The 13,812-nt window shown below is 43.4% G+C and overlaps 1 protein-coding gene across 8 annotated transcripts in view; it reads right to left on the bottom strand.

The window, feature by feature from the left end:
* ASAP1 (ArfGAP with SH3 domain, ankyrin repeat and PH domain 1) overlaps positions 1–13,812 on the bottom strand; it is a 222,158-nt gene that overhangs the window by 25,439 nt on the left and 182,907 nt on the right. For all 8 annotated transcript variants that reach the window (XM_018558673.1, XM_018558708.1, XM_018558717.1 and 5 more), the window contains 6 exons: positions 12,543–12,706; positions 8,778–8,911; positions 7,808–7,899; positions 5,434–5,620; positions 1,742–1,827; positions 987–1,102 (listed from right to left, as the gene is read on the bottom strand). In XM_018558673.1, coding sequence (XP_018414175.1) covers positions 987–1,102; positions 1,742–1,827; positions 5,434–5,620; positions 7,808–7,899; positions 8,778–8,911; positions 12,543–12,706 — 779 coding nt within the window. The remainder of the gene's footprint in view (positions 1–986; positions 1,103–1,741; positions 1,828–5,433; positions 5,621–7,807; positions 7,900–8,777; positions 8,912–12,542; positions 12,707–13,812) is intronic.

Genomic DNA, 13,812 nt, shown 5'->3' with positions numbered 1-13,812 from the left:
ATTCATTCTTATGGCTCCTGTTCACACCTGAGCGTTTTGTCGCAATAAGCAAAACGTCTGTCGCAGGAAAAATTACATGAGCTTCTTTGTGGCAGATTACAGCTCATTTTGTCCCCATAGACTCAATAGGAAATGCTATCTGTTGCAATCCATTCATAAAAACACGCAACTTAATGTGCGTGCATTTTACAAGTGAAACAACGAGCACGCTGTCGTCTTGGTGTGAATCAGGCCTAATGTCAACAAGAACCATGGGAAACGAAAGCCTTGGATGTGACAAGTGACGAGGACTTGATATATGAGTCTCACCACATTCTGGACTATCAGATTGGTGCTGCAAAAGTAAGTATAATTATACACATAGTCTTTTCCAGTTACCCTGCACCCAAACTGACATTAGTTTTAGGTACTTTTTAGGCAATTAGATCCAAACTGCGACACAAATAGCTGAAATGCATTAACAGAAACAAAGCTGAACTCCAATGTTACCTTTAGTCTTGCACAATTGCACAGACTTCTCTACTGAACTGGAATTGCTTACTCTCATTTCATTGCACACTGTGACTTGAAGCTCAAGTCACACATTTCATTTACTGGCTGGAGGATATCCAGTATCATTTAGCTTTTCCTTCCCCAGCCTGACTGTCCCTGTCCCCATTCTTTCATTGAATGTCACTTCTTTCAACCATGGAGGCATGACATGTGGGCATTACCTAGATCAGCCTGCATGCTAAGGAATGCCCACTCCTCCAGACTGACATCCACCCATCAAGGTATGTTAATATTTGCATAACTCGTCCCAAGGGACAGCCCACTGCTGCTTACTATGTAATAGTACGTCAAACTATTACCCTGGCTGACCTGAAAAATGATTTCATGGCTGAAGATAACATACATAAGAGGACTATAGAGCTCGTTTTATAGTTTAGCCTGAAGCATAATAATGATTAATAAGTGAAAGATGGCAACAGGAATGCAGCACTCACCCAGGTCAATAGTTGGTTTTCCCCTCAGAAGCAGTTTCAAACATTCAGGCTTATTATAAATACAGCAGTAGTGTAGCGCCGTGTTGCCTTTACTGTTCGGCTTATCTAAGTTTCCACTGTGAACACAGATGGGTAGAGAAGACATAAGCACAATTAACATGCATACAGAATTCTATGATGCTTAAAATGGACCTGAACTTAAAAAAGTGAACATCTAGGAATCTTATTCTACCTGAGCAGCGCCCTGAAAAATATTTCTTTTGTCTTGAATTCCGCCTTAAAAACTCACGTCAAACGCAGCTCAGCAAAATCCTATTGACTTCAATTGGGTGGTACCCATGGCAGCTCAGAGGCTGCATTTGACCTGCTGCTTTGCATTGGACTCTGTACTGAGGTGTGTTAGAATGGCAGGTAAAGCTATGCAAACACGGCCTTTTCTTTTTAAATGCAGAGTTTACTATATGAATCCATGTGTTTGATTAGCAAACGCAGCGGGTAAAAAGAAAGCTCATCAACACAAGCCCATAAGGAGCCGTACACATGGCAATTCAGGGGCTGGGTTTGGCCCGCTCTGTTTTCATTGGATGCAGCATGACCTACAGAGGTATGTTTGAATAACAGGCAAAGCAGGTCAAAAAGTGTGTTTTCCATTTGCTCACAGCTCTATGTGTTCCAAAATACAGCGGTTGACAAGAAAGCCCCACAATAAGAGTGCTTGTATACAGGTATGATAAAAAAAGGAAGGAAATCCTCACCAGTTTTGTACTAAGAAGTCAACTAAGGGCAGGGAGGTGTGGTCAGCAGTGCGCACTGCAAAATGGAGAACGGTTTCACCTGGCTCCTGCAAAACACAAGAACAAAAGAACACAATGACTCTGCCCCTTCTTTAATTCTCTGTTATCTGAGTATAGATCAGATAACATGCAGTATCTCTGGTTCCGGGTGAGGCATTCCCCAGCATGCCCCGCCGCCCGAAGCCCCGCCCTCCAAGCTAGTGTGAAGGAGGAAGGGAGGAGCCTCCCTGTCCCTCACTTGCTCTTCACTGCTGAGGCGATCGATGGCCTCAGTGTTTTTTTTTTTTGATTGGACAGCTTGGACCAAGAGCGCTTTGCCATTGGTTCAACCATCCACAGAGCTCACGCCTCTAACACAGAGTAGAGGCTGCGACAGCTCTTGCCTCACCAAGTTAGGTTGCACAAGTAGTGGGGAAGCCCGCTGCTTTGTAACCTAACTACCTGTCACAAGCCGGACGCAGCGCGGCCGGTAATTAACAGGTAGCGCTCCGTCCATGACAGGTTACACAGCGAGGAGGATTTATCTGCTCTGTAACCTGATAGAAGCCGATCTGAATGGAGAAAAAGCTGTCAAGATTCAGACTTGAAGCTGACAGCTTTTTCCTCCATAATACTAGGTGAGGCTCTGCCTCCCCTGACCGCACGTCCCAGGTATAGATCTATGTTCGTCCCAAGCATGTTAAATCCTTTTTTTTTGCACACATGTTAAAAAGCACATTTTAGGCCCCAAGATTACCCCCAAACTTTATATATTTCAGAAAGCAGAAACCCTGCAAAATAAAATGCTGGCAGTTGACATTTTCTTTGTCACACAATATTAGTACAACCCAAACTTTCAGTAATAAAACCAATCAAATTTATTTTAGCGCGTAATACCTATTTTTCTTTTAAAGTATATAAAAGATGAAGATAGAATAGATTGAAAGCAAATATGTTGAGCCTAAAAATTGCACACATGTACCAGCAGAAAACTACAATACCTAACAATGTTCAAATGCTTCTAAAGTCTTCACAGTTTATGATGGGAAGAATTATTGCTCTCACTGTGACGTGTGTGGTGAGACCCAATTATTTTCCTATTTGTCAGCGTGTGTGTGTGTGTACATGGGGTGAGGAGCTTTTTGTTTTTTTTTGGGTGTTATTAATTTGATTAAACTTTTTTTTCTTCTTTTAACGTAACTTTACTGCCATCAGAAAGGGGGTGTTCACCTTCCGGAGGATGTGGAAGTAATTTCGGTCGGCTTTACCAGCTGCCTGAAATCACTTCCACTAGAAAGCAGACAACTGGGAGTAGGAATGTAACCAATACTGAAAATCTGTGCAGCTGCTGGCGCTGCCACCAACATATGACACACGTCGGTTATATTTCCTTACTGTTGACTGATTCACTACCTCTGCTGGATGTGAATTCCAAGCATCAACTACTCTTTAGCTAAAATAATACTTACAGTAGGTTAGTTTTCCATTTTTCTCATGATAGTCTGAGGTCATGCCTCCGTGCTCTTGATCTTAGCCTCATATTAAAAACAACGCCCTCCTTAACCTTGTTCACGCCCTTAAGCTGGCGATACACGTATAGATTATCTGTTCTGTGGTCAGAGGGAAAAAGTGCAACAGATTTCTCCATCTACGCTACACTGTGTGGATGGAGGAATCTCCACCTGGGCCAAGCTTCAGTATCTTGCTAGTCGGCCTCACTGGCTCTCAAAATACCTGAACAATCTGATTGGATGCTGGCACTGTTCAGGTATTTTGAGAGCCAGTGAGGCCGACTAGCAAGATACTGAAGCTTGGCCCAGGTGGAGATTCCTCCATCCACACAGTGTAGCGTAGATGGAGGAATCTGTTGCACTTTTTTCATCTGACCATAGAAAATCTGCAGATCATCTATAGGTGTATGGCCGGCTTTAGTGTATTTAAAGGTTTCTCTAATGTCCCCCTTTCTGTTCTTTCCCATAGATTGTAGATTTTAGGTTCCTGCCGTCTCCCTTTCCCAGATGTCAGAAAAAGACAGCTTTGTGTATACCTGCAGTGATTTAAAACAAATAGTAGCTACCCAACAGTCTGTTGGCAAATATTTCACAAAGTGCCTAATCCGCAATGTACTTCTAGCATATGAAAAGAATTGCCTTCTGATCACAGTGAGGCCCGAGAACCGGTCTCTCAGGTCAGCCAAATCTAACCGCTTAATACTCAAGGTTCTGAGTTCTTCCACATACTGTCCCAAACTCTACTCGTTGGTGTAAAATAATTGCCTTTATCAGTCTGGTTCTGGTAAAGGCAGCAGGACAATTCTCCAAGGCTATGAAACAGTCGGGGTTAACCCCCCAGTAACTGTAAGCACATGCATATTATTACGTATGCATTTCAAGTGTAATTAAACCCTCGAGAAAAAAAAAAAATCAAGAGTCCGTCTCCTTTACGATCGTGGTCAGGAATGAAGAGGAGTGAGCTGCCAAAGTCTGTATCTCAGTTTCTAAGCATGGGATCAAAAGCAACATACACTGTGGGAGTCAGGGGACGGAGCTGTGAAAAATATGAGACTTCTTCTTAGTCTCATTCACATCTATACTTCAGGTGCAATTTGGTATTCTTCCATCAGGAACTTGCGATTTCCTGCAGCAGGAATCTCAAATCTGCCGTTTACAAGCGGCAGCTGTCACCTGTTTAAGTTAATAATCGGGTGACATCGGGCACATTTGAAAGCAGTAGAACGCTGGCACACCGCATGTTATGGTATCATATTGATCACGCATCCAGGAATAGTGACTGATTCCTAACCGCATGTAATTATATCACATATAACATGCAGCGTGCCAGCATTCATGCCGATTTCACCCAAACTTAAATGGGTGACAGCTGCCAATTGTAAATGACAGATATGGGATTCCTGCTGCAGGAAATCGCACGTTCCTGATGCAGGGATACTAAATCGCACCTAAAGTATTGGTGTGAATGGAGGCTTAAACTGGCCATACAATAGTCAGATTATGATCAGTGGTTGGCCCCGTTGGAACCGGATTTTAAAAAATGACTTTTTTTCGCAGGTCTGAAAAATCTCAGCCAAACAGCGACTGCAGCCGATCAGCTTTAGCGACTATTCTGGTGTTCTGACAGTGGTACACCCACCGCTGTCATAATACAAAAGACCAGCCGGGGGGTCATTATCAATGGATAGGACAACCAGAATATCCATCAACAAAGTTAAGGGATCAGCCTATCAAGTTATGCAGAAAAGGCCAGTGTCCTATCTGGGCAATTATGCCCAGACAGAGCAATATTCCTTATATTTATGGGCAGCAGAACACCCCTAACTACTACCAGGCGACCTGGGGAAGCCAGTTTTCAAAAACATTGGAATAATTGGCCCCTATTGTATCCACCCAGGGATTAGTCCAGTTAAAAGGATATCTGTCTGCTTTACTTTCTGCAAGGACAAGGTAATGATTGTGCATGTTCAATCTTTCTAGTTGCCAATATCTTGAACACTTTCTGAGTCACCGGTCAAGAACAAATATGCTTACTCCATGTCAGTTTTGAAGCCACTGGATCAGGCTGACAGCCAGACAAGTAGCATTTACAGAAAGCAGTCACCAATAGCAGAATCCATATTTCTCAGCAAAGGCTTTCAATAATTAACATACTCGTGGTACCTGTCCAGATTCTACCAGTGGTTCCATGATCTCTACTCCTTCTGCATAGACTTGAATTAGTGCAAGTAAATCCCTCGACTTCACAGCCTCCAGCAGCTCGCTCTGTTTCTCTGCCCCTGAAGCATATATCTTCCGGCAATATTTGTGTTCCACATACTTGGCTGTGATGTATTCTTTACGTGCAGTCCTAGGGGGAGAAGACATACATGAAATAAAGCATGGCACTGATAGTGATGGACTGACTCAGTTTAGTAGATGTGGTAACACTGTTGCAGGGGAATTTCCGACACAGATTCAGTCAGTGGGCTGATGGAAAACTATGATCATGTTCTATAGGTAATGGCTGAAATAATAAGGAGCTCCTCAAACACAAAAAGTGGAAATGAAGTCTCTGCATAGGGTGCTGACTTAAACCAAACCAGTCACTCTGCCCATTCAGGGCAAAATAACAGGTTCTCTTCATGGCACATCACCTCTGTTACTCATACTTATGTTCCGGGGTACCCTGCCTGCTGGAGCCATGAGTAAACTCAGCGTCTGAGCTTACAGAGGCAATAAGAGCAAATATCGTGAGTTCTCCAATACCTGGAAGTACTGGATATTTTACAGGGTGCCAGACAGTAGCCAGGGCAGTGTGATGAAGGTAAGTACCACACCAAAACGTATGGGCTATGAGGTGAGACTCTTACTTTGTGGAAAAGTTTACACACAGATTAGTGGGGTGGGATAACTGTGCAAGCACCAGTCTCAACAGTCTAGTGCAGGGCCGAAAATTTCCACTCTCCTACTCGCATTTGGAGAGTGGAAATAAAGTGAGGGCGAATGGAAATTGGGGTCCCAAAGTACCAGCCTGCAGGCCAACTCTGGAACCGCTACTATGAGGCCGGCAGCCGGCTGTCGACTCAGCGTACCTGACTTCTGAGAGCAGCTACACGATCTGCATCTCTGTCGAATGCAAACTGCATAGCTGCTCCGGCACTCGGATCCTTTTGGCGTTCTGACAGTCCTGAGCTCTGGCCCGAAAGCATGGATTAGTAAGGTCTGCACCTTCTATTATTTAATATATGTGTGTGGTGGGGGGAGAGCATATTATTTTATGCGTGCGGGGGGAGTTTGGAATAGGGGGAATGTATCATTTTATGTGTGTGAGGAGGAAGTATATTATTTTATTTGTGCAGGGGAGGGTGGGGGGCAGGGTAACATTGGGGATTGTATTAGTGTATGTATATATTAGGCCCCATTCACACCTATATTTCAGGTGCGATTAGGGAACCCTGTGTCAGGTACTTGCGTTTGCAAATGGAAACTATCATAAGATAAACATTATCATAAGATCATTTAGGAGAGTGTGTTTAGGGGCAGAGTTAAGGCCAGGGCAGGTTAGGGGTTAGGTGGGACAACTGGTGGCGAGTAACTCTTAAGAGAACTATGGGGTAAGTGTTTTCCCCATAGGTCTCTTAAGGGTCACCGGAGGACATCCTCCCGTGACCCAAAGCTCAGTATATCGCGAGCTACAGCCCGCTATATACTGAGACCGCCGCAGCCAGGACGGATCCCGACATTACTGTCGAGATCCACCCAGGTGCATGAGTGACAGCGGGCTCATCCTATCTAGAGGCAGCTGTGCCCGCCCCGTCCGTCCCTCCAGTCAGCGCTGGAGGATCAGAGAGGGGGGGGAATCCCTGCAGGGAGCCGTGACTGATAGTCACCACTCTCTGTAGGGAGATGATCGAGAAGTGAGCAAGCGACGGTATGTGTTTGCTCACTTCCCGATCTATTGATCCGACGTGTGACAGTTTCATAGTCACGCGTTGGCTCGCACTATGAGGATGAGTGATTTCCACTCACCTCATAGTTCTCCTTTAGGGCTTGTTCACATGAGCTTCAGGTCCTGATCAGGTGCGGATCAGCAGACGCGGTGCTATGTGTTATGCCGTGTTTTTGATGAGTTCCAGTAAAAAAAAAAAATTTGCTGGAGTGGGGCTGTCAGTATGTTAGCTGCAGTGCAGTGTGTTTTTGATGCGTTTTGCGTTTCCGGACCGTACAAAATGTGACATGCAGTATTTTTCTGTCGTAACCTGAACAGACTGCGCACGTGAGAACTGTAGCCCATAAAACACATCGGGATACATTGGGATGCATTTTTAGTGCAGGAGCGTACGATCAGGTCAGCACAGAAAACGGACGTCGTGTGAACAGGCCCTTAAGGCCTGGCTAGTAACTCAGGGCTTGAAATTTTGAGCCCTGGTCTAGTTAAAAAAAAAAGCTGAGCTCTTCCAAGTAATTCGGTGTGCTATATGCACCTTGGCTTACAGGACACAATGGCTGACTTTGTGGTACCTAGGAACGTTCCACCTTCTTTCTTATTACTTACATATCACTGGAAGGAGTAGGTTTTGGTGACGGAGTGGGTAAATTCCCTTCCATTATATCATTGAAGTTATTGTTTCCTACATTCTTGGCCAGCTGTAATACAAATAAAAGGTGTGAGAACAGATAATAGTCTTGAACCAAGACTCAAAGTTCAGTTTGGTGTGGACACCAGTGGAATTTAGTCAGCTGTCAATGTATTAAATCTCATTAAGTCTCGGTGCTCCCTCCCAGAACAGAATCTGGGCTCAGATTTCATATAACAGATTATATATTGCTGATCCTATGTGGTACCTACATACTTGATGATCTGCCCCTTGGACCATGCTAGATGCTAAAGTTAAAACTAGCATACTGAATTCACTGTCATTGTTTGCAGGTTTATTGTGTATGGAGACATCTCGTCTGTAAACTAGCAACTGGTCTTCTTAATACATCAGGAGCCAAAATGCCAATCAGAGACTGAGCTGAGCTTCTAAACCTTAGATGTCAGAGCAGCAGGGACCTCACACCCACACACAAGCACTTGCTCGCTCCGGTTTACTCTCATTCCTTTAGTGCCAGTCGCTGTCATTGGTCAATCATCAGAATAAAGGAAGTATTCCTGCCATTGCATACCACTGCTAGTGTGTGTGCTGATCTATCAGATGAGGTTGTGCCCTTCCCACAGGTTTTCTGCATCTAAAGTGCTAGGGACCAACAATGAAAGCAAGGTAAATGCTCCTACACCATATTTCACTTGAACTAAATTGTGGCTACATGAAGCTTGACCTACCACCAAGGTTTTATCTTAGGCCTTCGAAAGCAGAAAGGATTGCAGGTATCCCAATACTAACTAAACTACACCACTGAAGGCGTCTACCCTACACCCCCTGTCCACAGCCGTGAAAGGCTTAGCTTGGTTTTTCAGCTGAGCTTTTATTGTCCGCTACCAATTCCCATGATGAGTCCATTAGATCATAAGCTATACTCACCAAGAGTTCAGAAGTGCCTAATTTGTCTAATTCCAGAGACTGGATTCTAGAGATGTGGACACCCATTTCCCTATGAATGCCGGAACATTCTATACAAGTTAAAATCCCCAAGTTAATGGACAGCCATGTTGGATCTGTAAAGACAAATATAAGACAAAGTAGATATGAAGAAAGAACCAGCTGAGACATAAGTAACCACATCACCTACAATCTTCCCTTGGCCTACCTACAGTAGTACAATATTTTATATACTGTAAAGCCGATTTACTTGAACGGCACTGCACAGGGCACTGAACCAAAAGCTTTTACCCGACATAGAAATGGGTCTTATAGAAGTTCGCAGGTTAATGCATTTTGCCTGTGTTGTAACAAAATGCAGCCAACTTGCCCGGTGTAAATGAGTGCAGCTACTGAATCCCCCCATTGGTCTGTGACCTTATTATGCTTTTCCCACATCTGACAGTGGCAAATATGAAGCCACACGACACATAACACTACGGGATCCTTACCTATGTCACTGCCGAATGTGGACAAAAGGCAAAGCAAGAGACCGTATATCTGGAGTGTGGTCTTACCACTACCTGCTACCCTGGAAAATCCTATGCAAATACCAGTTTTCTGAAAGTCTAAATAACATTTAAATACTACTTATGTGAATGTATAGTACTTACTGTATGTATATTTACTGAAAGGTCATGTACATGACGGAAAAACTTTTTCTTTTCTTCATAGGTAAATAAGAAACATTGCAAATACAATCTTCATATTTACTGTCTTGTGATAGCTGGGCAATTAATCCCGGTTTTTTAAAAGGCTCATTTACTAATATGCTGTGAATAGGCTGAATGTGTTCTGAATAACAGACGAGGCCAAATGACTCAAAGAAGGGAGACATCTACCTCCCCCTTCATGGTATTTTTAGCTTGTATTTTTTAGGGATGCACCGATACCGGTATTTCAGTATCGAGTACCAATATTTTTTTCCCGGTACTATAGCGATCCCGGATGAGGGAGCATGGAGCCGGCTTCCCGGCCAACCAGGAAGCCAGACAGCGTGTAATGACGTACTGCCCCGACTTCCTGAAACAGGAAGTATCGGGCTAGGCATCGGAGCATTTGGGCGAGTACGGAGTACTCACCTACCTACTCTGCATCGGCACCGATACTAGTATCGGTATCGGTACATCCCTATTCTTTTTAATGTTCATGATAAATCAATTAAATGAAGAGGCCGTGCTTGCTTATTACAATATTGGTACTGTATTGTGGAAGCATCTTAAAGTAAATGCTTATTTGTAAAATATTTATTATAATTATACCTATAATATACATTTTATACAAATAATGAATAAAACATCAATTTATAAACATAAACCCAAAATATGAATTGGAACTCCATGGCGGTAGCAAAAGTAAATAATGGCCCCCCTAACTGTATATACAAGATATACTGCTCGTTCAGTCTAGGGCACATCTAAATAAGTACAATACTTACCCTGTCCCATGGCCTCGCAGGGTGCTGAAAGACCGAGGTGTAAAGTATTATTCCATTACAACCCCCTAGACAAAATGAGCATTATATTATGTATATGGAGGGGGGGTAATCAATTTGTGCCACGTGCCCAGAGTAAGGCTTTAAAATATATAAGTGACTAAAAACTACTGATTTTCATTATTTTGCTGGTGACGAACATAGATAAATGTATTAAACTATTTATCCACCAGATGGCGGTATCTGTCCATCGGTAAAAATAAAAATACCTATTAAAGGAGTACAATTTTACATATGGATAATAAGCACGATTTACAGAACATCAATGCCAGTAAACCTATTCACTGTGACACTGAGGTTACATTTAGAAACCAGTTGCTATGTCTAAACATATATTATTCTTCCGATGGTGGCTTTTAGTCTCCACCAGAAGCCCATGTCACAAGGTGACAACACAGAAACAAAACTGGGAGACAGAGCGTTGTCAGCCAATAACAGAAAGTGCCTGAACAAGCCGCTGTCACTGTGGTAGAATTAACAGGTGTTGTTTTAATTAAAGCGAAGGAATTTTAAAATACTGAAAATGTTTTTAGAGAGAAATGTTAAAGCTAAACTTTGGCAAACAAAATGCCATTAGGGTGCTTCACACAAACCCTGTATATTAAGTGGCCTAATGCTAGTTTAGTCTAGGGGGATTGAACAGAGAGAATTACTTACCTTAATCCTTAGTCCTGCAGGCTTCCTCCCTACTGGTTCATTGATTGGTGACCGGTTCCATTAAGCCGCTTTCATAGTATTTGAGGTTGAATAAAGACATTAGTCCATCAAGTCCAACCTATTAGGAAATAGGCTTCTATTCTCCAGGTCATGTGGGTGCCTTACCGATGTCATAACATACAATGTGGTACCAGCGGCCACTGCTGGACCTGCATTATATGTGATGGTGCTGAGGGCCAGCCCCATTCCACGGCTGGAGAAGGCGTGAAGAAGATCACAAGTTGCAGCAGAACAGAGGAATAAGGTAAGTATTCCTATGCAGTACACCCCCCTCGACGAAACTAGCATTGCCTCAAGGTGTCACATCTTCGTAGCTGGTCTCTACTTCTTTGCCCCATTGTGGACGCGTCAGCAATAGACTATGTACTGCAGCATGCACCACTTGGACACACAACACAGGATCAGAGGGGAAAAGAGTACCCATAGACCACTCCAAGCCAACCAGGGATGAGAAGGGGGAAAGGAGGATGTACAATTATCACATCATGGTAAGACAAGAGGGGGTACCTGCCCCGTGACAGGGCACTGCCCCCCAGAGTTGTCTGTCTAGGGCAGGGGTAGGCAACATTAACTCTCCAGCTGTGCTGAAACTACAAATCCCATCATGCTTCTGCCTCTGGGAGTCATGCCTGTGGCTTGTAATGCCTTATGGGATTTGTAGTTTCAGCACAGCTGGAGAGCCAAGGTTGCCTACCCCTGGTCTAGGGAAACACTGGCAAATGAACCGAGGCACTCAGTCATATATGCCTCCCCTCTTTCTTCCTGTGAGAAACAAAAAAAATCACATGCTGCCCAAATCTAAGCTAGGGATGTTGCAGCCGAACCCGCACGTAACAAGAATCTGCCTGTGCCTATTGGCTACAAAATAATTCTCTGGAAGAAGAAAGGGAACTATCATTCCCAAGTAGGGAGCTTAGGTCCTTACTCCTTGACACTAGGTAGAGAGGCACCCCTAGGCTGTGATTTTGTTTTGTGCCTAGTGACATACTCCTGTAGGGGGCACCATAACCCATCAGTCAAGTGTCCTTCAATAAACGGAAGAGAAATACATTTTGGCAAGGACATCTCACTTCACCATGAGATACAAGAATCCCAGGTATGATTGAACATGGGTTGTGAATATTATCTATGACATGCACAGATTTTTTTGCTGAGAAACCCCTTTAACATTTGCTGAGCATTCTCATTCCTTCATAGAAAAGGCAGAAAAGGCAGCCAACCATTCACCTACCACATGCACCATGCATTTATCAGCCCCAACCAGAGATAGAACCAGCTATAGGTAGATGTCTCTCACTGGGCACTTACTGATCCTCCCCTGAACAAATGTAATACTGGCTACATGGTTCTGTTCTAGATGGACATCATCAGGGTCATAATGGGATTATAAAGCAGCCAGACAGAGCCAGAACTGTGCAGAATGCAGGAAGTTTGCATTACAGCATTTCACCCCAAAGTATGGCTCTCTGGTAAAAGGCTTTACATGCAAGTGTTACCTGGTGACCCGCAATCACAGCACGCATAGTTTCCTGGCGTTTTCTGTACATCTTCAATGATGGCTTTCGTCAAGTCCTCTAAACTGCTCTCTCCAGAGCTCTGATCTCCGCGGAATGCCATGTTAAGTGCTTCTTCTTTGCTGTTTGTTAACACTGAAATCCAACTGTGAAAATCAGGGGGGGAAAAAGGTTATTGTGCAGATCGAAATTTCTTCAATCAAAACAAATGGTCTACCCATTCAGAATTCAATTAGAAATATCTATATATATCTATATATATTATCTATCTATCTATCTATCTATCTATCTATTGATAGATAGATAGATAGATAGATAGATAGACACACACACAGTGGCTCAGGCTAATGTATACAATATTTTTTACGCATACAATATACCCAAAGAATTAAGGTACAGTATATCTGTATACATATATTCAATCTTGCCTCTAAAGTTTTTATTTCCTCTGTTCCTGTGGAATACTTAGTGATACTGCCATTTTCCCTTCACTCCTTTTTCAAAGTGACCACGCATAGTATGGAAGCAGACAGGGCCGGCCTTAGGCCTTTAGGCGCCCTGTGCGAGAAAGCTTTACAGTGCCCCTCAGTGACCACACCCTTTAGTGGCCACACCCCCAGTAACCACACCCATTTATTACCCATATTTTTGGTAAAATATAAAAAGCGGGGTCACGTCGGGTAAATAGACACCAAACATGTCATGCTTTAAAATTGCGCGCACCCGCAAAATCGCAAAAAATTACCATGCCCAAAATTGACCATAGGTGACGCTTTAAAAGCTTTTACCGCTCATCAGTTTAGTGTTATCAGTGATTAATGGTCCTACAATTATTGCTCTCATTCCGACGTTCACGGCGATATGTAACATGTGCGGCGTAATGGGCGAAATCGTCGTTTTCACACGTACGGTTTAAAAGCTTTTACCGCTCATTAGTTTAGTGTTATCAGTGATTAATGGTCCTACAATTATTGCTCTCATTCCGACGTTCACGGCGATATGTAACATGTGCGGCGTAATGGGCGAAATCGTCGTTTTCACACGTATTGCATGCGTGTATGTATGGGGGGGACTTTAAAAAAAGAATGTAATTCTTTTTTATTTGTAACTTTACATTTTTGGGTGGGAAACTTTATTGCTATCACATAGGGGGGTTAGAAAAGCCCCTTATGTGATAGCAAAATATGTGACAGGTCCTCTTTATGGACACATCAGGGGTCTCCAAGACCCCTAATGTCACCTAGGACCCCCC

Source organism: Nanorana parkeri, unplaced genomic scaffold (genome assembly GCF_000935625.1).
Source record: "Nanorana parkeri isolate BGI_ZX_2015 unplaced genomic scaffold, ASM93562v1 scaffold15, whole genome shotgun sequence".
NCBI lineage: Eukaryota > Metazoa > Chordata > Amphibia > Anura > Dicroglossidae > Nanorana > Nanorana parkeri.
This window is presented reverse-complemented; position numbering and strand designations above follow the sequence as displayed.